A 25,366-nucleotide genomic window follows, 5' to 3' on the forward strand; every position below is an offset into this window, starting at 1 on the left:
ATCCTGCATAATGTTTTTATGTTGTAGATTTTAAAGAGTTTTAAGCAGTTTATCAATTCTAAAAATTTAATATATCTTCAGCTTAAGTTGTAAAACAGACAACCCTTAAATCTCTTCAGACCAATGTTCCTCTACTGCAATACATAATATTAGGTCAACAATTAGTCAACAAGGAGTTCATTGATATGAATACTTTACCACAAGTTTAGCATAGTATGTTCTACCTCTACTGCTGGAGGCAGCATGGATTTGAATACCAAGTGCTGGGTATCACAGGTGCTGGCAATTGCAGGTGAATATAAAGTGCTGGTGTTGCAGTTCTGTAGTGCTCGTGTTTTGCCTGCTGGCTTTCCATTGGAAAAGGGTAAAGGTAAAGGACCTCTGGATGGTTAAGTCCAGTCAAAGGCGACTATGGCGTTACGGCACTCATCTTGCTTTCAGGCCGAGGGAGCTGGTATTTGTCCACAGACATCTTTCCGGGTCATGTGGCCAGCAGGACTAAACCTCCTCTGGTGCAGCGGGACACTGATGGAAGCCAGAGCACACAGAAACACTGTTTACCTTCCTGCCACAGTGGTATCTATTTATCTACTTGCACTGCTGTGCTTTTGAACATCTAGATTGGCAGGAGCTGGGACAGAGCAACGGGAGCTCCCCCTATTTTGCGAATTCAAACTGTTGACCTTCCGATTGACAAGCCTAAGAGGCTCAGTGGTTTAGACCACAGTGTCACCCACATCCCTGCGGCTTCCCATTGGTACATCTGGCTAGTCACTGTGAGAACAGAATGCTAAACTAGATGGGGCTTTGACCTGATCCAGCAGGGCTGTTCTTATGTTCTTATACCAAAACAGTTCATTATTTTATAAACATTATTAAGGGGTCATTAATTTCAAGTTTGTTGCAACTACCAGTTTCTTAATTCCTTAAGCAGAAGTGCATTCCTCGTTATCTGAGTCCTTAGTTTTTTAGTAGAGCATAGAAAAAGAGGCCATCATCATAGTGCTTCATTATGAAACGTTGGTGCAGGTGAAACTAGAGGCGTTAATTAGTTAATAAAAAGGAGCAGAAACAACCGCTACAGTTCTTGTGTTCAAATTGATGCATGATATATTTAATATTCTGGCAGAGGAAGTGAAAATGACATTTCCACTATTAAGTTCAGTTTTGGATCTGTTGGTTTAGTAGTAACTGAGCAGAAAATCCATGAACAGAAGATCTGTGAATCCTCTTCAATGTTTCAGATCTGCCAAGAAAGCTGAATTAGAAGAAAATCAGCGAAGTTACAAGCAGAAGAAGAAAAGAAGACGCATAAAAGTCCAGGAGGATTCATCCAGTGAGAACAAGGTATTGCACAGAAATAAGTTCTGTGGCCTTGAGGATTTAGAGTGCACATGTCAAATAGTGCCTCTCCCCACAGTAAAAGGCAAACTCCATTTAAACCTGAAGAGAGTTTCTAAAAAAAGTTTAGTATGGCAGAGGGATGGGTCAGCTCTTCAAGGTGAGTGAGGGAGTCAGAACTGTCATTCTGTAGGATGCTGTTAAGTCCTTTGCATGATCCTAAGAATCTCTTTGGATCCTGGCCTCTCTTTATTATTCTTGTGAAATAAATTACCATGACTTTATTTATATGCTGCTTTTCCACACACAAAAATAAAAAAGAGTTGCTCAAAGCAGCTTACACCAAGGAGAGCAGCAATACATCACAAAATCTAAAACCTCAGGAACACTTTCATATTAACAGAAAGACTAAAATACCAAAATAATGACAGAAGTAGCAGCATACAAAAGTAATATTTCTTTGCTGTATATGTAACAACATTGAATTTAACCATGTATTTCCTGGTGGCAAAAATGACTGAGCTTCACCCTGAATGTAGAAACACCATTCCTCACATTCCCCCTAATGTTTCAGCTTCTTACAAGGCTTTCTTATAATTTTGGTGTTTTCCATGGGTGACAGGCCATCACATGGGTGTTGCTTCGCCACCTATTATCCAAGGAAATAAATGATTATAGAGTTGAGTTCAAGGCTGCTTCCTGCCCTCATTCAGTCCATTCCCTGCCTTCATCTTGGGGTGGACATGTTCAGCTTTACTCTTAACTTAGCCTGCCTCTCTTTGTACTTGCTGACCTTGGACCCATTGTGAGTTTTTCTAACTTGTGTGAGTGGTTGAGTGTGTTACTGTTTTTAAGCTTTCCTCCACCACTGTGTTTTAGCCTTTTGTTCCCTTGATCATATGTTTTTTAAAGTTCACCTTTATTCTGTGGTTTTTCTCCCTCCCCCTGGCTGAATTTCTCACTATTTTTTCCTCACTTTGTTTGAAGCAGCTTAGCTGCTAGCTCAAGGCCTCTTTCTGTCAACCATCCCGGTCATGTCTTCGGCTCTTCACACTTGGTAAAACCAGTGGTTCCTGTTGTCATACCAGCTCTACTTCCAACTCTCAGCACAAGCTCCTTTATGTTCCTCTCACTATTGATAGACCTCCATTCAACATCTCAACGAAGAGGTCCCATTTTGGGATCCAGAAAGGGTTCTGATCATGCCAGATGCTAGTCTCTTAAGGTTGGGGGGAGGTCCATTGCCAGGGTGAGTTTTTAGAACAACTGCCATTTGCTTGCCACACCTCAGAAGCCTCAGCTGCCAGAGTTCAGTGCAAGGTAGCAAGTAGAAGGGGCTCTGGGCATCAGCGCCCTATCTACCTAGCCCCCATCCCCTGATTATTGTTTGCCTTTCCTCCTCTTCCACTTCTGGCCCAGAATCTCAGGTAGCTGTGATTGGAATGGCCTCAGTACTGCTGGTGCCATTTTGGCCTGACAGCCTAGCATTTGAGTGGCGCCATCTAAAGCATTCCAGACCGTATAGGTGGTGACTACTATTCTAGCATCCCATTGACCAATAGAAGATACCAGAGCATATGGCAAACCATTCATGAGTGGCGCTGGTTTGAAGGTATAATTCATTTAGTGCCCATCCATGTTGAAATTCTTCTTGAAAGATGCATCCCTGTTCTTGCCTCCTCACTGCTTTCCATCTTAGGAGTCTTCACAAAGTGCTGCAAGCTCTCCAGTGCCTTTCTTTGAGCTTCACACTGTTCCTCTAGGAATTCGTTCCTTTAAGGTGCTCTTCCTCATCACCATCACATCAGCTCTGTGTGTTTCCAACCTGGGACCCCTGTCTACTGGCTGGCGCCTCTGTGTCTTCAAAGACTGTGGTTCTCTGAACTGATCCAGCCTTCATTTGCAAGGGGAATTATTGCTTTTCATCACAACCCAGGGCAGGTTTTTTTTTTGTCTTCTTTCTGTTCAAATCTAAGTCATTCCCTTGATCTTTAGAAGGCATGGCACTCCCTCACTGTCCAGTGGACCTTCAGTTGAGGTGTATATTAACTGCGCAAAATATTGTCTCCTTTCATCCACAATCCTTGGGCAAGAAGGTCTCTCGAAGTGCAATAACTTGTTGGCTGAAAGCCTGTATTTCTTTTGGCTACGAGTCTTCTAATTTACCTGTGCTTTCAAATATCATAGCCCATTCTACTAGATCAGCTTTGGTTGTGGTGGCCTTTGCGACCAGTGCCTTGCTTCAGGACATATGCAAGGCCACGGCATGGGTTACTTCAAAATCTTTTGCCCAGCATTACAAAATGGATAAATTTGCATATGCAGATGCTTCTCTTGGGTGGCGAGTTTTTACAGCAGGTGCTTCTACAGATCTAATTCATACATCCGCTGCTCCCCCCCCCCCCGCCCAACTATTGAGAATATCTCTTTCGGTACATTCCATGTGATGGCTTGCCACCCATAGAAAGTGGACTATTGGTCTCACCTGAATAGTCAATTTCATGGATGTCACACCACCACAACCCCACACCCCCTTCTATGGGTGGGCTGCAAATCTATGTAGGCTCTTTCCTTTGCCAAGGTCCATTTCTCTCGTCTATTGGTTCAAGTTTGTTTGTGCATGAGTTGACTTCTCTTCTTCCAGTATTCATTTTGTTAATCATCTGCTCTGGCTCTGTGTCATTCTCGTCAGAAAATGGATTGAATGAGGGCAGGAAGCAGCCTTGAATCCTGTTTTCTGCCTTGGACAATAGGTAGTGAACTAACACCCATTCAGGTAAGACAAATGGTTGGATTCAATTGGTAGTATCTAATAGAATATGCTTTGATACGACTGCCATATGGTAGTATTTTTTTGGTGGAGCTTTTGAAAGAATTAAATATGCCCCATGAAGAGTTTATTACTGCAACATGTTGCAATTACTGTACTCAGAATAAATTGTAGCTTGCCACTGTTGCACGTCTTACTTTCGATTCCCTCCTTTTTGTCCTACACTGCATGGCAAGCCACTTTTGAAACAGGAGGACCTTCAAAAACAGTTTGTGTTGCAACTTTGGGGTATTTAGGGTGCTTCTGAAATACACTAAGGGCATCCTTGTTTGGTAAGTGCTCACGCAAATAAGTAAATACAATTGTGACAAACAAGCCATTCAGTTTTGAAAACTTCTTTTCTCATGCACTTTATTCAGCTACGGTTGCCGTGTATTGTACACTACTAATATTTGGCACCATTTAAAATAATATTAAGTAGCTAGGTCCATATTAGTGTCTTTATTTACAAGACTATTCATTGTTTCCTTTTTATTACAACACACATCAACATGCATGAAAATATGGTAGACTTTCAACCAGTATTTTCTTCTGATTTTGACAGAGTAATTCTGATGATGATGATAACGATGATTCAAAATCTCCCGGGAAAGGCAGGAAAAAAATACGGAAGATACTTAAAGATGATAAGCTCAGAAGAGAAACTCAAAATGCTCTGAAAGAAGAGGAAGAGAGAAGACGGCGCATTGCGGAAAGGGAACGTGAGAGGGAGAAGCTAAGAGAAGTACGTTAGCTTATTATATACAAAGGGCATCAGGGATTAGTCTGTTTGTTGTTAGCTTTGAACACTTTGGTGCTGGGGAATCTTAATAATCCTACCAGGTGCTGGTAGTACCTTGAAAGCACTAAGAGGGAATTATAATAGAAAACTTGGGTGTGCAGTAGCATTTCCTGGGAAACGTAAAATGTTACAAACATTGCAAACGTATTCATTTATTATTATTACTCTTACCAACAATCTACTCTTTCAGACACATGCTTACGATATTTTTATTTACCCAAGCCCATTCTAGTTGATATTTTAAACAATAGGTGTACCTCCAGGTAGGGCTAGGAAAACCTGCCTGAAACTGTGAACAGCCAGTGTTAGTTAATGTTAACTATACTGAACTAGATGGCCCAGCAGCAATTGATCTCAAGTAGCTTCCTGTGTTCCTTTGGAGGACAGTTTTCAGCTGTCCTCCAGACCAGATGAATCCTCCCAAATAGCCTCCTTCCCTGTTTTGCTCATGGATGCCTTCTGTCAGTGGGGCAACACAAGCTGGATAGTACCCATGTGTGAAAAGTACAATAATGTTCAGAAAACACTTGTTGAATGTATTTAACAACTTTAAGAAAAATTACTCTTGATTATCCAATCCTTTGTAAAAACATGGAACTGTTAAGATTGTTGGTGTAATGTTTTCTACACTAACTGGTAGCAGCTCATTAAGGTTTCAGACAAAAATCTCACCCAGCCCTATGTGGAGTACTGGGGTTGAACACAGCAACATAGACATGCACATCATGTGTTATTCCACTGAAGTATAGCCCTTGCCCTCAACAATGAACCCTTCAGAATTATTGCAGTTTTTTTAAATGATTTTTTGTAGAGGTATATTAGAAAATTTTACACAAAATGTATACATACAAAATCACAAAAATTTGTATGAGGATAACAACTTGTCTGCTGAATTAAATGTAAATAACCATAAAAAGTACTACTGTCGTCATTCTCATTATTAGAGGTAATGTCATGTTGTTTGGGACACTGGTGGCACTTCATTGAAGAGAACTTCTCTGACCCCTCTAAGCCCACCCTGTCTTCCTTTGTTTTTCTAACTTGCAGTTAGCATAATCTACTTTTGTGTTGATACATGTCTCTCAAGCTTTAAATCTATGTAAAGCCAAGCACAGCCTCAAGCATCTGCTAGCGACCTCGTAGCAACCTCTGCTTCACAATATTTGAGGTAGCGACCTCTGCTTCAGAGTATCTGAAGGAGTGTGTATACACACGAAAGCTCATACCTAGAAAGCTTATATTTAGTTGGTCTTTTAAGGTGCTACTGGAATTGTTTTTTTAAAAATGAAAGATTCTTTTTAAGACTGTCTTAAGACAAAAATACTTGATTCTCTTAAGGGAGTTCTTTTTGGATCATCTTTTAATAATTTTTCTTTATCTTTCATCTTGTTATTTATTACGTCTGCTAGCTTGTGATTAAGAGATTCTCCTGTTGTTGCATGGAACAAATTATTCAAAGATGCAACTGCTAGCAGGTTAGAAGCAAGCATTACTGCATTCCCCAGAAACAGGATATAGCTTTAACCCAGGGCACTTTCATTTCTAGCTTAACTATTTATGCTTTAGCTCATTTCTTTTGACCAGAGTGCCTCCATTTTCCAACACTGTCCCCACACACATATGAAGGACCAATTTGCAGTTTTCCAATGAAGTCCATGACTATGATGCAAGCCTCATTTGTTGACTTGGCATGGAATGCTCCATGTCAAATACAGAGTAGTTGTTTCATATCTTGGGATAAATCCATTTTCTTGCAACTTCACAATATTTATTCTGGTGTTAGCTCTGAGTAGCTTTGTTGTTTCTGTAATAGCTTGAATTAATTGCACACAAAAATCTTTCCAGGTGATAGAACTAGAAGATACACCAATGAAATGTCCAATTACAACTAAGCTGGTTTTAGATGAAGATGAAGAAACCAAAGAACCTATAGTACAAGTTCATCGTGACATAGTTACAAAGCTGAAGCCACATCAAGTTGATGGTAAGAAACTGTGGCAGGAGCTTTGCCCCCAAAACTCTGGATTTCCGTGAGTTTACCTTTTTAACTGGTGGGGTTAGAGAGTTGTTGCCGTGTTCTGTGATTGCCATCATAAGCCAAAGCAAGAAATAGTGCTTGTTTATTGCTGATTTTTTAAAAAAATAAGTAGTGCAGAGTATTTAAAATTTCTATAAGGATCTTCTGAAAATATTACTTCTAGGTGTACAGTTTATGTGGGATTGCTGCTGTGAATCTGTGAAAAAAACAAGGAAATCTGCAGGCTCTGGATGCATTCTTGCCCACTGTATGGGTCTGGGAAAGACCTTGCAGGTATGTTTCAAGGATTTGTTGGCAGGGATAGAACTTGCTCATTCTAGCTTTGGTTAAAGCTGCAGCATCATGTAAATGTAAAAGCCTTCTCCCGACTGTTTGTGTGTGTATACCCATTGCCTTTTTTAGCCTTATTGTTATAGTTTCCATCTTAAGGCAATAATACAATGTCCAGTTTATTTGTAGTTGCTGTAGGGAGAATAGCCTGGTGCAGGGAGGAGAGATTTTATTACATCTCAATACCACTCTTCCTCCAAGGGGCTCAAACACTTTCTATGAAGGGTGGGTATCCAATTTTATCCTCTGAACAATTGTGTGAGGTAGGTAAGACTGAGAAGACAGCTCTTCCCCAAATCATCCAGCGAGCTTGATAGTTGATCTGGGAATTTGAACTTTAGCTTCCCCTGTGCTGATCCAACATTTTGTTTATACTACAGTGACATATTGCAGTTCATTCAATAGTTGTCAACTTTTCCCTTTTCTTGCGAGGAATCCTATTCGGAATAAGGGAATTTCCCTTTAAAAAAAGGGAAACGTTGGCAGCTGTGGTTCATTCCCTCTTCAGTATGGGAATGTATACATGCTATGACTTTAAACACACACACACGCTGTTTGAAATTTGCCAGGTGCATTTTGCACCTGGCTATTGACCACTTGTGATCAAGTGAAGATGCCTGGGCACCACGATGGCACCTGATATCTCCACCATTAGGAGGTGCATGATTGGGATTATTGCATCTTGACTGTTCGCATGCACTAATACCACATCCTGTAGAATTCTATCCATTAAATTTTATCTGCACAATCAGAATGAATTTTAAGAACCAGAACACTTTTTCTGTGCAGCCTGAGCAGGGGCAGTCATCATTAAGAAAAGAGGTAGGAATAGGCCAACATATAAGTGGACTGTCCCTGGATCAAGCTAATTTTCTTTAAGTTTTCAAAGTTCTTAACCTAGCTCAAGGTGGTCATCTGAATTAGCCAGGTGTTTAACTGAGAATCAATCACAGTCAGTCCATCATTTGAAAAGTAAGACCTTATAGCTGTCTTACCCAAAAATGGCAACTAGACATTCCATTTTGGGACTGTAACCTTAATTTGGCACCTAGCTCATATATCTGAGTTTCTAACACTGCGCGTGCGTGCGCACACAATGTTACTTCTTTTAAAAAAGAACAGTGGCAGAAGCATAGTGTAGCTGTATTGATTACTGGAAGAATGTTCCTTTGTTTTATAATCATTGAACACCTAGCCCCTAAAACAATAATAAAAAAAAAAAGAAAAGAAAATTGAGAAATAGCTCACAAAATATCATGGGCATGCCCATGCCCATCACAGCCTATAGCATGAGTGATGGTTGGCTCCCTGTGATGCTTGTTCCTTAAAGTCTCAAAGCAGTAGATGTGCTATCTTAGGGAAATACTGCATTTTTTCAGGTTTAACAATGCATTCTGTACTGGGGAAATGCTGTAACCTTGCAGGGGAGAAAACATAATAGGAAAATATCAGGACTGCACACAGTAAATGAGTAAAAGGCTATACATGTGTTGTTCTACAGTCAGAAGTTTGGAAGGCTGAGTGTTTGAGGGGGTATCTTTTGCCTCTCTGGGTAGCATTCCCCCCCCAACCTGAATACAAACAAAGTATACCTTTAAGTGCCAGAGTTTCCTTGGTTTTCCTACACTAAAGTTGTACATCTTGGAATGGATTAACATACAATGCACAAGCCCCTTTTCACACACAAACATCTGGCAGTTAATTTAACTACCTAGAGAGAGATGATCCACTAAACAGCTATATTGGAAGAAATCAAAATTAGTTGGTTGCATAGCAAATACAGTGGTGCCCCGCAAGACGAACGCCTCGCAAGACGAAAAACCCGCTAGACGAAAGGGTTTTCCGTTTTGGAGGCGCTTCGCAAAACGAATTTCCCTATGGGCTTCCTTCGCAAGACGAAAGCCCATAGGGAAATCTCCAGGGACAGCGGGGAAGTGCAGCGCATCTTCCCCACTGTCCTCGGACCTCCTCCGAAGCCTGGCGATGGGGCGGAGAGCTCTCCGCCCCATCGCCAGCCTCCTCCGAAGGCTTGCGGCGGGAGGAGGGCTTTCCTCCCTACCGCCAACATTCAGAATGCTGTTCTGAATGTTGGCGGTGGGGAGGAAAAACCCTCCTCCCATCGCAAGTCCCGGGAACAGAGGAGAAGCGCTGCGCGCCTTCCCCTCTGTTCCCGGACCTGTCCTGAAGGCTTGCGGTGGGAGGAGGGCTTTCCTCCCCACCGCCAACATTCAGAATGCTGTTCTGAATGTTGGCAGTGGGGAGGAAAAACCCTCCTCCCACCGCAAGTCCCGGGAACAGAGGAGAAGCGCTGCGCGCCTTCCCCTCTGTTCCCGGACCTGTCCTGAAGGCTTGCGGTGGGAGGAGGGCTTTCCTCCCCACCGCCAACATTCAGAATGCTGTTCTGAATGTTGGCAGTGGGGAGGAAAAACCCTCCTCCCACCGCAAGTCCCGGGAACAGAGGAGAAGCGCTGCGCGCCTTCCCCTCTGTTCCCGGACCTGTCCTGAAGGCTTGCGGTGGGAGGAGGGCTTTCCTCCCCACCGCCAACATTCAGAATGCTGTTCTGAATGTTGGCGGTGGGGAGGAAAAACCCTCCTCCCACCGCAAGTCCCGGGAACAGAGGAGAAGCGCTGCGCGCCTTCCCCTCTGTTCTCGGACCTGTGCTGAAGGCTTGCGGTGGGGAGAAAAGCCCTTCTCCGCACCGCCAGCCTGGCAAGCGGTCTCCATAGGAACGCATTAATTGATTTTTAATGCATTCCTATGGGAAACCGTGCTTCGCAAGACGAAAAACTCGCAAGACGAAAAAACTTGCGGAACGAATTAATTTCGTCTTGCGAGGCACCACTGTACACACAGCAAGCTTAATACAAGGAGAAAGGCTTTGATTCACACACAAACCCCTAATAAATAATTCATTATGAAAATCAACTAGTTTTGCCCCATGTTAGTCACCACATTTTTTAAAAAGCATATTTGTAGCTGCTTTTTTCTTTATAAAAATGTGAAGACATATATTAAAGGTGATTTGCTTGACTTTCTCTCTCTTGAAGGTAGTTAGTTTTCTTCATACTATTCTGTTGTGCGACAAGATGGATTTCAGGACAGCTCTTGTTGTTTGTCCGCTGAACACAGCCCTGAATTGGTTGAATGAATTTGAGAAATGGCAAGAAGGCTTAGAAGACGATGAGAAACTTGAGGTATGTATAATTCACAATGGACTTCAGGGTACATTCAGTTTCAATCATGAAAAATTACATAATTAAGAAATGCAAACAATAACATTTGTGTTGAATGTGTGATAAGTTTATCCATTGAGTATGAGCATTTTCAGTATTTAACATTCTGCAAGTACATTAATGGCATGTTTGGTTGGGGGTGGAAATTCAGGTTTTTTGTCTGTTTTCACAAGGTCTGTGAACTAGCAACAGTGAAACGCCCTCAAGAGAGAAGCTATCTGCTCCAAAGATGGCAGGATGAAGGGGGTGTAATGATCATAGGCTATGAGATGTACCGTAACCTTGCACAAGGGAGAAATGTGAAGAGCAGGAAACTCAAGGAAATATTTATCAAAGCACTGGTTGATCCAGGTAAGCCAGAATATTATGCAAATCGTTTTATGTGAACTGGTCATAGTGATCAGATTGCTTTGATGCTTCCTCTGTTGCAGGGGACATTGATGGATAGGTAGTTCATCCATTACATATTTGGAAGCAGGTATGTGTAAAGTGGGTCCCTCTAGCAGCTGGAGTTCCACACACAAACAAAACTCTGCAGTGTTCTGCAGCTTCCCAAGAGGAATTCCAACCATGCTAGAACAGAAGCATTGAAACCTGCTTCAGATTACACATGAAATGAAATCTCAGAAAAGAGGAAAGGAGGTGGTCTCCCTTCTCCTCTTTTCTACACTCCCACCCCTTCTGCAATAAAATGCTGGTGTTTGGGGGTTCTGGAGAGTGGGGAAAGGTGTTTTTGCTTTCTGTTCTCTTAAAACATTCCTGTATAGTGCAGGAAGGGAAGTTTTTTGTACCTCATGGCATGCAACTCCCCAGCTCTAACCTCATCATCGAGGATCATTTACTTTAAGTTGTTAGGAGTTGGAAGAGGCCACATATTCCCAGCTGCCTCCCATTCTCCCCTCTCCCTTCTCAATGGATACCTCAATATGTCATATGTCTTGGAAGCACACAGTCTTCTTGTCAGACTGTTTTGGGGTTTCATATTAATTCCTGGAACAATGGTGATGTGTGAAATGCTGCAGCAATACATTTGGTGTTTCCTATTTTGTCGATCGTTTATATATGTTTGGTTGTTTATTTCTGTATTATGATGATGTTTCTGCATAGTATCTTAGATTGAGGATTGAAATCTTTCTCTGTAGCCTGTTGTATTTAATCCTTACTTTTTTGTGACTATATTGTTGTTTTTTAAACTTTTATTATTCAAAATTAGAACAAAACATACTATCCAGAAACATATCATCCTTATTTCCCCCATTTTTCCTCCCTTCCTCCCCCTTCCCACACAAAACCCACCCCCAGCTTCCCTCAGTTCCAGTCTTTGATTTCTCTAAGAATGCTGTTTTCTGCATGTTGCACAGTTGTATAGATCCTCAAACTATTTAGCTGATTAACATCAATAGAAAGGTTTGAGAAAGTTTATTCAAAGCCAGCCAAGGAGTCCAGTTCGCTTTGTTGCATCTTCAAATACTTTGTAAAGGGTTCCCATTCATCTTTAAAGTCACAGTTATCCTTGTCCCGTAGCTTATATGTCAATTTTGCCAGTTCTGCATAGTCCATCAATTTTTCTTGCCATGAATCTTTAGTTGGGGGTTTCTTCAGTCTTCCATCCTTGTGCTATTAGAACTCTCGCGGCCGTTGTCGCATACATGAATATGTTTTTCAGCTTTTTTGGCAGATCTTTCCCTACAATCCCTAGCAAAAATGCTTCAGGTTTTTTTAACAAATGTTAAATGGAACATTTTCTTCAATTCATTGTATATCCTTTCCCAATTTTTTAAAATTACATTACAATCCCACCACATATGATAAAATGTCCCTTCCTTTTCCTTATACTTCCAACATATATTTGAACAGTTTTGTACATTTTCCTTAACTGCACTGGTGTTGTGTACCATCTGTACATCAACTTCATGTAATTCTTCAGTAGGGAACAGTCTGTAAATTTTAAATCAGTTTTCCATAATTTCCCCCAATCTTCCATCATAATGTTGTGAGCTACATCTTGTGCCCATTTAATCATAACTGATTTTACCTCTTCATCTTTCATCTCCCATTCTGATAATATGCTCTATGCGGCCTTCAGTAATTTCACTTTCCCTTCGATCACTTCCGTTTGAAACCTAGATCTTGTGTAACTGAATCCTTTCTAGCGGTCTTTTTTATGTGTTTCATATAGTTGTCGTTAATGTGACCAACTCTGAAAGTGGTCTTTGATCTCATCGTAATCTCTTAATTTCCATTTTCCATCATGGTCTGTGACTATATTGTATCTCTATGCATTCATGTGTACCAAGGGAGTCCCCTGAGTATGTAGGACCTGTTGCCTTGTTTTCATTTTTGCTTTAGTTTCCCCCATATATTTGTCTACCCTCCCTCCCTCCAATACTTGAAACATGTACCTGTAGATTAATGGTAATGTACTGAATAGATCTGCCAGGTGGCATTTTTTTTCAGCTTGGAGAAATGGTTAACTGCAAGACATAGTTTTGTACAAGGTGTTGCCCATCTTGCTAACTTGACTCAGATATTGCTGAAAATTAATTATGGAGAACGATCATTTTTACAGGATTATATTCAAGATTGACTTTATTTCTAGGTTCCAGTAGATGGTGGTATAGCCTGGAAGTATAAATGCATTTTGAGAAATACTGCTAGAGAGAATCCGCATGGTTAATTTCTTGGGACACTTTTCAAGGGAATTGCTACAGAACGCTGTGTTTTGTAATCCATGGACCAACACATAATGTTCGATAAGCTGTTGGATCAAGTGATGTTGTTTCTTGCATATATCTATTAAAGTTGTGATTATCATGTTTATCTTGCCTTTCTGGCCTATAGGCATTAAAAACTACCAAAGGTAATCCTCTTGTTTTCTATTTGAGAAAATGCCAAGGAAAATCATAGCTAGTATGAAATACCCAGTAATCTTCTACCACGTTCAGGAGGGTCACATTATGCACATTGAAAAGCTGTTGCATATGAGCAATTCCTTGCAAGATCTTACTTTGAGCACAGAGGTGCCATGGCAGTACAGGGCAGATAGAGAATTTCCCCATTCCATCTGGACTCTCATGAGTGAATGTTTTGCCACATCAAAAGACTGCACATATGCTTCCCTTTTGTAGGTGTAGTTACCTCTGGATCAAAGTAGATGTGGCAGTTAAGCTGCATGTTTGTAAGAAGCCTGTCAAGTATTTCTTCTTGGTATCAGCAAGATTTAAAATAGGCTCCCCCCTGCCCTTTTTTAAACCAGGCCCTGACTTTGTCATATGTGATGAAGGACACATACTGAAAAATGAAGCATCTGCTGTTTCTAAAGCTATGAATTCTATAAGATCCAGGAGGAGGATCATTCTTACAGGAACTCCATTGCAAAACAACCTCATAGAATGTAAGTACAATTTGAGTTGGTTGCTGATGACCTGAATGGGTTGGGTATCATCCCTCAAGGCGGGAGAGCAAAGAACTCTGGGAGCCAGGTGCAGCCCCCTCAGTTTTTTTCTTTCCTGCCTGAACATCTACTTTATATATGTCTGTGATTTCAGTAAAATAAAATTTAAAAGCCTTGTTAATATGAGGAAGTGAGTATTCCTGAAGCCTTGATTTTCTTCTTCACTTGTAATCCTCAGGTGTATTCAGTTATTTCCTTTGTCAGTCACACTCAGAGTAGATCCATTGAAATTATTAAACTTTACTAATTTAGGTCCAGTAAACTTACTGGGTCTACTTTCGGCAAAACTTGGTTGGATACAGTGCATGGTGTTTTTTTAAACATGTGCCTGTGCTTCAGCTGTTATTACCTGCACAGTGTTACCACATTTATCAAATTATCAAATATGCCTGAGAGAACTTTGCTTAGGTTTAATCCCTGTCTTTGTTTAGCAATAGATTTAATATGGGTATGCAAGCATTGTATACTTACCGGGTTTGACATAGTCTGCAAAGCAGGCAAGGCTACAATCCTGTGCCATGGAAGGGCAAATGATCTTTTGTTTGGTCCCAATATGCATGCTCACGCACATATACTCTATTTGTCCCACAGAGTGTGCTCTCCCCTGTGTACCCAACTCCTGCATCTGCAATATGCAGACCGGAGGTCTTGAAAGGAAGGGACTGGAGTGCGTCACCTGCTCATAAATGGTGTGATTGAACTGGATGCCTGGAAGAGCTTTGCAGTAGGCAGAGAGGAGAGTCCTAGCTGGACCCTCCAGGGCTTCCAGAAGTATTAATGTATGCAGAGTACAAGATTGTAGTGCCCCTTTAAACAGTTTTCTTTTGAACTTGCTTGCCAAATAGGAAATGACATGGTGCATTTAAAAAATATTTCATGGAAGCTATTTTGGCATAGAAACCTATATAGCTAAAGTTTAATTTGTGGTTCCTTAGATCACTGCATGGTTAATTTTATCAAGGAGAATTTGCTTGGGTCAATTAAGGAGTTCCGAAATCGATTTATAAATCCCATCCAGAATGGTCAGTGTGCGGACTCTACCCTGGCTGATGTCAGGGTGATGAAAAAACGTGCCCACATCTTGTATGAAATGTTAAATGGATGTGTTCAGGTATGTGAATCTTTGTTTTTTATTGCCTTGCAATTTGAGAGTTAAGGATTACTTAACTTTTAACAGCTTTTGAATTCTGTCTATTTGTATTGATCAAAGATACACTTCTTTCAGTTCTTTAATGACAATAGGAATTTGCAGAAAAAAGAAAAGAAAAATCACTATAAGTTGTCACAGTGGCTTATAATGGAGCATAAGATGCAGCTTTATGATTTACAAAATTTACTTATTTCATAAAATTTATACACCGATTGATTGTAGAAAACCTCAAAGTTTACAAAACGAAAAAAGAAAATTGCGTAAAAATAACAATATTTTAAATACTGTACATACGAAAGTTAAAATACCAAAACAGATTAAAATTACCTCAATGCATCTGGGTAGGCTTGTCTAAACAGGAAAGCTTTTAGCAGGCACCGAAAAAGGTTCAATGGGCAGGGAGTTCCAAAGTGCAGGTGTTGCTACACTATATGATTGGTGAGTTCTTAAAATTGTGGAACAGGTATTATGTGGCAGCTGTAGTAGTGCCAGTTCTGCCAATCAAAGTGGGCACATGTGGGGTGGGATAATTTCATACTTAAGCTGCCCCCAGTTGTTAGGGGGTTTTATATCCTAATAATAACACCTTGAACTTGCTCTGGTAGCAAAGCTGCATTCAGTGCTGATCTCTGAGCACAGATGTTATATCCTGACAAGGCCTCACTCCTGTCATCAGTCATGGTGCAGCATTCTGCACTAACTGCAGTTTCCAGATCAAGTGCAAGAGAAGTCCAACATAGAGCACTTCAGTAATCTAGTATTGGAAGTAACCAATGCCTTAACTACTGTAGCCAGGTCCAGGAATGACTGTAGCTGTTGAACCAGCTACAGTTGGTAAAAGGAACTTATAGCCATTGAGGTTATCTGAACCTCCAGTGTCAGAAGCACTTCAAAACTGAACTTCAGGGAGAGTGTAACTTCATTCAGAGTAAGCAACTGATCAATTTCTCAGACAGAGGAGCTGCTTGCCCATAGTTCCTCCATATTGCCAGGATTCAAACTCAGCTTGCTTTCCCTCATCCATTTCACTACTATGCCCAGGGACCGCACTGCCTCTCCTGATCCAGATGTTATGGAGCAGACGTCATTCATCAGGGCAAACCAGGGTGACACAGTCTTGTGGCCAGGCGTGAACCCAGATTGGAATGGAGCTAAATAATCTGTGTTCTCCAAGAATGCCTCCAGCTGCCCCACCACAGTGCTATCCACCATGTTCTCTAAAATGAGGGTGGGGGTATTGGAAACTCGCCAATAGCTGTTCCAATCCAAACGGTCCAGGGCTGATATGTTTAGGAGCAGTTGCACCACTGCCTCTTTCAGTGCAGCAGGGACCACCCCTTCACTAGCGAAGTGTTCATCACACTCTGCACCCAACAAGTCAGCCCACCTCTGCTGGATTTAGTAAGCCAGGAGGGAGACGGGTCAAGGGGGCCACAAGGTCAGACACATGGCTACCAGCAAAAAAATTTATTATGTGATAAACATTTGAATCCTGGATTGCGGATTCCTACATTATAAATGTCTTTCACCAAGTTTTGTTTTCTGTAGTTTAGATTTTGGAGCTGTCCAATGTTTAGTTGGTTTGCTAATTGTACTATTCTATAACAATATTCTATGGCACATTAAAAAAAATACTTACAATTTACAGAGGAAAGATTATACAGCATTAACAAAGTTCCTGCCACCAAAATATGAATATGTTCTGGCTGTTAGAATGACTCCTCTTCAGTGTAAACTGTATCAGTTCTACTTGGATAATCTAACAGGTAAGTGATAGTCCATTATCACTTTGGGCTTTATTTTATTTGATTCCATTGCATCCTTGAGCTCTATGTGTGGATGCAGGTCTAACTCTCCAGAGGCTTTTTGCTGTGACAGTTTTGTTAAATTTCTACACTAGCCTCAAAGTTTAGACCCTGCATGTGAAATGCTGCAGTTTGTGTGTTCAGCCGCATTCAGGGGGAAAGGCTGCTTTGAAAGTTTAAGTCAGTTATTGTCGTCAGATTTTAATGCCAACAAGGAGATGATCCGTGGGATCTTGTTGACGGTGTGTGGTGTGGAAGTGGATTTGCACTTAGTCGCTGGACCCATAGGCAGCCCATGAGGGCAGCACATTTTGATAATGCCTATTAGCAAAAAATTGAGTGTGTGTAATCCAGGATTGCACGATCAAATCCCTCAAGGCAGTGAAAGGTGGTCAAGGTATGAAAAACAACTGGGTATGTTTAGCCTGAAGAAGAGAAGACTGAGGGCTCTCACACAGCAGAACCTTGATTTTCTGCCCCAGAGGACAGAACTAGGTCTAATTGGCTTAGGTTATAGGAGAATAGATATTAGTTGAACGTGAGAATATATGTCTTGTCAGTAAGAGTAGCTTGGCAATGGAACCAATGAGCTAGAGAAATTGTGGGATTTCCCTGGCTAGAGGTCTTCAAGCAGAGGCTGGACAGCCATCTGTTAGGAATACTCTAGGTCAGGATTAACTATATTAGGAAGAGCATTGAACTAGATTGTCTCCAAGGTCCTCTTCAGTTTATTGGGCTTGGAGAATTCTCTGTTTAAGGGCTGCCTTAGATCATACTGAACTTCCATTCATATGGGTTTCCCTACCCCTTGTAGAGTATATCTCTATATTATATTTGGACTCCTTTATTGTTGTGCTGGTGATTGAGTATGAATGTATCCAAGACTGGTAGTCTTCCTGCACTGTTGCTGCCACTGATGGGAGAGTGCAGAATAAAGGAGAGGAAATCTTTCTCCATTCCCCCCTCCCTCTTGCTGGGGCGGGGGGCAGGAATGGGACAAGCTCTAAAGTGATTCAGGGTTGGGGTTGAGTGAACTTTTAAGGGCATGAGAGGAGGGGGATTGGAAAAGCTATGGGGGAAGGTGGGCTGAGCAAAGTGTGAGCAAAGTGGGACATGCTGTGAGGGAATGGGGGGAAGGATATTGTGGGAGTGAGCTCTGAAAGGGAGCTTGAATTTTTGGACAAGTTGTGAAGGGAATGTTTTTGTAGGGCAAGGTGTAAAGGGAGAAGTTGAGATGTTAAGTGAGGGAGGATTGGACGAGGTGTAGTGGGAGCAGGGTTGGCCAGCAGTGTTAGAAACTGCGATAGAAAAGCTAGGAACCAAATGGCTTCTGGGACCTGGGTTGTGGGTGCCAAAACAGAATGTCTAGTTGCCACTGGGGGGACAGCAACACTTTATATTTATTATTGTGATAAGCGTGAACTGATAAGCAATTCACATAAGTGACACATTGTTAATATCACAATTTTAGCAGAAATGGTTAATACATGTTTAATTTGCTGCTGACAATAAAAAATTGGTACCATACTCCAGTTTCCCAAGCTCTCTACTCTTTTTTTGTTAAATTCCTTAACATATTGTCTATCCTTAACATATACTTTGAGGCTTCAAAGCACATACATGTCAGTAATGCTTGAGTGTCAGCCAGGCGCAAAAAAATGGCACCCAGTCTTTTGGGGGTGCTCACAAATGGAGAATCTTTAGACGCAAAATGCTCCTGGCACCCTGCCAATTTCAAACCCTCTTGGCCAAATGTAAATGGAGGGGGCTGGCAATAAAGGGTGTGTGGGCTGGTAGGGCTGGTGAGCAGTGTGAGGAGGAGTGGCAAGCCCAAGTACACCAATATGCACCATTCAGAAGGAATTGTTACTGTTTTAAGATGTTGGGGGGAAATACCATCAATATACTGAATGTCGCACAAGCTAAAGTATTTCTATAGCATTTACATACTCAGAAATTCTGGAAATTGTTGAGGCACTATAGATAAACTCATTCATTATTTCTTTGGGTTTATTTCCATAATCTCTGCCACTTACAGAATTGTTAAATAGACATTTTATGTTGTCTGAATTAGATTTGTTGTCTGAATTAGATTTATGTTGTTGTCTGAATTAGATCTCACCAGTGTTGCTGCTTAATATCCAGAAAAGCTATACTTCTTTGATCATTATTGAATAGCAATTATAGACCACAGCTTAAAATGTTAAGGTCCAATAATTTTAACATTATTGATACTTAAAAACACTATGTTTATAGACTTTCTTATAATTTGCAGGCCAGACAAACATCAGTCAGGGATACAGTATTCAGTTTTATATTTTTAAACCAGATTTAAGTCCATAGAAATAAAGCTGGCATTTAGTTAAGATCGTAAAAAGAGCTTTCTGGATCAGGGCAGTAGGCCTTCTAGTCTTACTAATGAGCCCTGCTCTCACAGTGGCCAACCAGATGTCTGTGAGAATCTTGCAAGCAAGACCGAAGTGCAAGACCCACCCACCCCGCATGGTTTCCAGAAACTGGAATTCAGAAACATATAAGCTCCAAAACTTACTGCCAAGAAATTAAACCGCATGTGTGTAGATATGTTGTTACAGATTATCAAATATGAGGAACAGCAGGAATTATAAAATTTTAAGAATTTAAGCAGAAGAAAATGTTGATTCAGTCATTTAAATAACTTCCTCTGTTACAAGAGATGTTGTATCTGTGGAAGAAGCTTGTGTGAGAGAGAGGTGGGCAGGAGAGATGTATTTTTAAGAAGCAAATGCTAATTTGGCTAACTTCAAGTATGAATATTTTAGTTTAACTTCTGAACTCTATTGTCAGGTGTCGGCAACAGCAGTGAAGGTGGAAGAGGCAAAGCTGGAGCTAAGCTCTTCCAGGACTTCCAGATGTTAAGCAGAATTTGGACTCATCCTTGGTGCTTGCAGCTGGACTATATTAGCAAAGAAAATAAGGTAAATCACATCTGTCTGTCTCTAATGAAAGTGTCAGTGAGACATGCCAAGTCCTAGACAGTTTCACTGAAATAATTGAAATTTATTTTCGGTATGACAGCTAGTTATTTTTTAAATATATTTTAGTTGTAACTGTTAACCATTTTTTCCTATGTGTTTTGTCATTACCAAAATAGTCCCTTGCTCACCCTGGCATTGTTCAGATGAGTGAACAGATGTTCTAAACGCTTAAGCAAGGACAGCTAAACTTCTCTTCTAAAAATATGCAATTTGGTGTTTTGTTCAGGGCTATTTTGATGAAGATAGTCTTGATGAATTCATAGCTTCTGATTCTGATGAAACATCAGTGAGCTTAAGCTCTGAGGAAGAGATCAAGTAAGTTGAACCGTTCCACATAAACTGTAAATGTATTTACTCTGAGTTGATGGAATTTGTGTTTGTTGTAGAATTACATATTTTAACAACAACAATAACAACTACATACAACCCCCCCAAAAAACCCCACCCTAACTTTGCAAGTTTTTTTTTTTATAATAACGAGCATCAAATGTTATGCTTATAGGAAGAAAAAACCGAAGGGTAAAAAAAAGGAGAGTAGCAGCAGTGAAAGTGGAAGTGATAATGATGTTGAAGTGATTAAAGTCTGGAATTCAAGATCTCGTGGAGGTGGAGAAGGAAACATAGAAGAACCAATAAACAACCCTCCAGCCATTGCAAAGTCAGATGAAGGTAATGAGGGATTTCAGCTAAATTTCAAAATTTAGACACCATTGCAGAGGAAATTCACCCATACAGGACTGAGAGTAGAAACGATAATGTTGGGTGTCCTACTCTGAAGCTCACTCAAAATATCAGCTCATTATACAGTAGTACCTCTGGTTATGTACTTAATTCGTTCCGGAGGTCTGTTCTTAACCTTAAACAGTTCTTAACCTGAGGTACCACTTTAGCTAATGGGGCCTCCCGCTGCTGCTGTGCCGCCGGCACGTGATTTCTGTTCTCATCCCGAAGTGAAGTTCTTAATCTGAGGTACTACTTCTGGGTTAGTGGAGCCTGTAACCTGAAGTGTTTGTAACATGAAGTGTTTGAAACCCAAGCTACCACTGTATTGCAGCGATGAATTTTTTTTTTTTAAACAAAGTAAATCAGTTCCAGATAGGTAGCCGTGTTGGTCTGCCATAGTCAAAACAATTTTTTTTTTCTTCCAGTAGCACCTTAAAGACCAACTAAGTTAGTTCTTGGTATGAGCTTTCGTGTGCATGCACACTTCTTCAGATACACTGAAACAGAAGTTTCCAGACCCTTCTATATAGTGAGAAGGTGGGGAGGGGTATTACTCAGAAGGGTGGTGGGAATGGGTGATTGGCAGATAGCTGTGATGAGCCTGTTGACGACTCTTAACGACTGCAATAGGTCTTACAGGAAAAAGCAAGGGGTGAGAAGGTGAAAAGTGGCTTTGTCATGTATAATGAGATAAGAATCCAATGTCTTTGTTCAGACCAGGTCTCTCCATGGTTTTAAGTTTGGTGATAAGTTGCAGTTCAGCCACTTTTCACCTTCTCACCTGTATCTGAGTGTGCATGCACAAGAAAGCTCATACCAAGAACTAACTTAGTTGGTCTTTAAGGTGCTACTGGAAGAAAACGTAAATCAGTCAATCAGAAAGTACTTATATGACACCTTTCTGGGTAAAGCCCTCCCTCAGTAAAAAATATTATTAGTTTGATGTAAGTTATGCTTCCAAGTAATTTACAAAACTTGAAACACTTCCAGTGCAGGCCCATAATCTTCCTTTCATCCATACACCTGTGATTCATTCTGCATTTTAAACACTGCCTTTCAGCTCTCAGAAGGGCCCACAAAGCTTAGATTAAATCAACACAATCAAAATAAATTGTAAATCATACAAAATCAGAGAGGATTAAAACAAGCCGGTAGACACATAAAGGTAGTAGTTTCTGTTTCTGGGGGTGAATGGTTTTTGAAAGGCAAATAAACCAAAGGTGGAAGAGATATGTTTTTACTACCTTCTTGAAAGCAATTAATGGGGAAATCATTCTGATTTCTCTTCGGAGGTTTTGGTGCGATGACTGAAAATATTTCACCCCATATGCCATGTGTAAAACACATAGCAAATATCTGGGTTCCATCCATTTAAGAATTTTATTGGTATTAAGTAGCACTTTGATTTGGGCCTGGAAATAAACTGGGAACCAGTGAAAATTAAACAGGAATGTAGTGTCATAAGGTCCAAAAAGCTGACACCAGAGATTAGTTGGGTCACCTGATTTTTCACCAGCTGTAACTTTTGAATATTTTTTAAAGGCAACCTGAAGTAGAATGTGTTAAAACGTCATTAAAGCAATTTTTAAACTTCCAAAAGGACTGCTTGAGAGAGGATTGCAGAACTGTCCCTTGCAGCTCCTCTCCCAGCTGAACTAACATTTGATAATTGCAGCTTCTCTAAGGAGAAAATTGTCTAAAGGTGACAGATTGTATGGGAAGGGCTGGTGGGTAGGGAAAAGTTGCATACATCCCCCGTCCTTTGCACCCCTTTCCTCATTAGAGATACTATTTAGAATGTGCTTGGGACAGATATATGTTTAACTTTTCAGATCAGCCAGAATCCCTTCTAGTTTGGCTTTGAGACTGGAAGCACATTAAAATTGAAGATGTAATCAAAGCATCCAAATGACAAAAAGCAGGCCGTAGCAGGTACCAATGATTGCAGGTACCAGGGAGCCAAGCAGATAATGAGGATAGATAGGGACAGTTCAGTGAAAAGCAAGTCTGGGAAGGTGTTTTTTTTGGGGGGGGCGTTATGGCCCATGCATATGCTTTTAGGATTGTGATCAAGGACTGCAATCTAAGGCCTACTTTCTAGGAAGTGCATTCTATTGAACTAGGTCTGCCAGTCAGACTGGAGAGATGTATTAGGTTGGAAGCATTACAAACAATTCTGTCTTAAAAGTAGCTGGAAGATCTAGAGCTCTCACTTATATGAACTCTGTTTTCTTTCCCCACACTATCCATGGCCTTAAGATGTTACTTGATTGCTGTATTCCATATGCCCTTTGCATTCCATACAAGGGAGGTATGGAGCATAGCAACATGAGAACTGGCCTTTTCATTGGTGACTCTTTACATGTGGAATGCTTTCCCCAAGGGTGCCATCCTTATCGGTTTTCAGACATCAGGCAAAAAAATTTCACCCAGGCTTCTTACCTTTAATTTGGAGAGCATTAGGTATATTTGTGCCTTGATCATCTTAATGTGTATATCTTATTTTTAGCAAGTCAGTGTTTTGGACTACCAGTAAGATAATACAAGGAAAGAATTCTGTGGAAGAGCATGCTGCAATTAGTAACCATATCAAAGTTTTCAAGACTCCCCCCCCCCCCAAAAATAACAATAAGTAACACACAACTGAAGCAAAATTAAAGCCACAAAATTAAAGCCACATATTTATAGTACTGCCTAAAGAATGTAGGTAACATAAATAAAGTCAACCCTGGAATCTTGTATCAAGTTATAAATTTGTAGATGTATTTGTGTATGTGTTGGAAGTCCTCACAGTGAAAGGAATGCAGATAGCTAATGGACCTCCAGTATTTTCCAATTTTAATTCAACTCAGATCTAAAGTTTCGCATCAAAATAGTTCCACAGTCCAAAAGGCATCACAGCTAACTGAGTGCAACAGTTAAACCTTTCCCTCACTAAATTTTAAATAGCAGACCTCCTCCCAAGCTAGGAAAATATCTGGTAAGGAAACAGCTAGCTACTTTAAATGAATTCAGATCTCCAGGGTCTGATGAGCTGACCCAATGGTACTAAAGGAGCTTGTAGATTAACTCTTGTAGAGCTTGTAGAGCCTGTCTATTTATGGCCAGGTGAAGTCTCTGCAGACTGGGGATGAGCAGATGTCCTAAAAGGGGAAGAAAGGACCCAAGTTTCTATTGAGGAGCTTGAATTTGAAACCAGAAAAGGTTATAGAACAGATGATTAAATGCTCACTCTGTGAGCACTTAGAAAAGGATGCTGTGGTTACTAAGACCAAGCATGTGTTTCGCAAAAAACAAGTCATGCTTAACATTAGTCAACAGTATGATGCAGCATCCAATTTGCGGACGGCATCAAACTGTGAGGGGCAGCTAATGCCACAGAAGACAGAATCGGGATTCAATATGATCTTAACAGATTGGAGACTAGGTCCAAACTAACAAAATAATTTTCAACAGGGGCAAATGTAAGGTTCTATACTTAGGTAGGAAAAAACAGCTTTAAAATTATAAGATGGGAGACATTTGGCTTGCCAGTAGTGGCATGTGGAAATGTTCTACGGGTCTCAGTAGGTAACGAGCTGAACATGAGTCAGTGTGTTGCAGCAGCAAAAAAAGCTAAGACTGTTTTGGCTGCATCAACAGAAGTACAGCATCCAGATCAAGGGAAGAAATACTACTATTCTCTTCTGCCTTAGTCAGACTACACCTGGGGTACTGTGTCCAATTCTGGAGACCGCAATTTTAAAAGGCTAGAATATATGCTGAGGAGTGGGAGACCAAGATGATCAAGGGTCTGGAAACCAAGCCTTAAGAGAAACAGTTGAGGGAGTTGGGTATGTTTCACATGGAAAATAAGAGGCTAAGAGGAGATATGATAGCTATCTTCAAACATCTAAATGGCTGTCACATGGAAGATGGACCAAGCTTGTTTTCTCCTGCTCCAGAGGATAGGACCCAAAGCAATGCTTCAAGTTGTAAGAAAGGAGATTCCGACTAAACCATCAGGAAGAACTTTGTGAGAGTAAGAGCTTTTAGACAGTGGAATGGACTCCCATGTCTCCCTCAATGGAGGTTTTTAAGCAAACGTTGGATGGCCATCTATTTTGAATGCTTTAGTTGAGATTCCTGCATTGTGGGGGTTTGACTAGATGACCCTCAGGACCCTTCAAATTCTACAGTTCTGTGATTCTATTAATTTGGCATAGGGATATCTTAGCCTTTGAGTTCCTTAAAAAGAGCCCTCTGGGGGTTTAGGATGGGTAGTGCACCACCTCCACTTAGTGAGAAGCCTCCACTGATATGCAGAAATCAGAACAGAAAATCATGTCATTCTTGGAGCTAACATCATGAATTCCCTCCAGTTGTGAACAGTGGGAGAGTGGTGGGAAGAGTGTGGTGGAGAGAAGTGTGCAAGCCCGCCCCCCGCCCCCCGGCCAGCACAAGCTGGCAGGGCTCGGGGAATATTGCCTTCTCCTGAAGAGTTTTAAGCCCTTGCTGTAATTTGAGTTTCAAATGTTGTAAATGGTTCATGTTTCAGAGGAAATGACAGCTGTGTAAGCTATCCAGATATTGTGTTAACTATATTAGAAAACATAGTTGGTAAGCAATTTTGAGTTAAAACCAACATTGAAGACGTTTCCCTTTTGCTTTTTTGAAATGCATT

General features: G+C 40.8%; 1 protein-coding gene across 4 annotated transcripts in view; it reads left to right on the forward strand.

The window, feature by feature from the left end:
• ATRX (ATRX chromatin remodeler) overlaps nt 1–25,366 on the forward strand; it is a 97,295-nt gene that overhangs the window by 52,807 nt on the left and 19,122 nt on the right. For all 4 annotated transcript variants that reach the window (XM_081897745.1, XM_081897746.1, XM_081897747.1 and 1 more), the window contains 12 exons: nt 1,245–1,347; nt 4,716–4,895; nt 6,798–6,936; nt 7,154–7,263; nt 10,369–10,515; nt 10,728–10,905; nt 13,811–13,948; nt 14,944–15,119; nt 16,807–16,924; nt 19,790–19,920; nt 20,207–20,295; nt 20,483–20,649. In XM_081897745.1, coding sequence (XP_081753871.1) covers nt 1,245–1,347; nt 4,716–4,895; nt 6,798–6,936; nt 7,154–7,263; nt 10,369–10,515; nt 10,728–10,905; nt 13,811–13,948; nt 14,944–15,119; nt 16,807–16,924; nt 19,790–19,920; nt 20,207–20,295; nt 20,483–20,649 — 1,676 coding nt within the window. The remainder of the gene's footprint in view (nt 1–1,244; nt 1,348–4,715; nt 4,896–6,797; nt 6,937–7,153; nt 7,264–10,368; nt 10,516–10,727; nt 10,906–13,810; nt 13,949–14,943; nt 15,120–16,806; nt 16,925–19,789; nt 19,921–20,206; nt 20,296–20,482; nt 20,650–25,366) is intronic.

Source organism: Podarcis melisellensis, assembly GCF_964234715.1.
Source record: "Podarcis melisellensis genome assembly, chromosome: Z".
NCBI lineage: Eukaryota > Metazoa > Chordata > Lepidosauria > Squamata > Lacertidae > Podarcis > Podarcis melisellensis.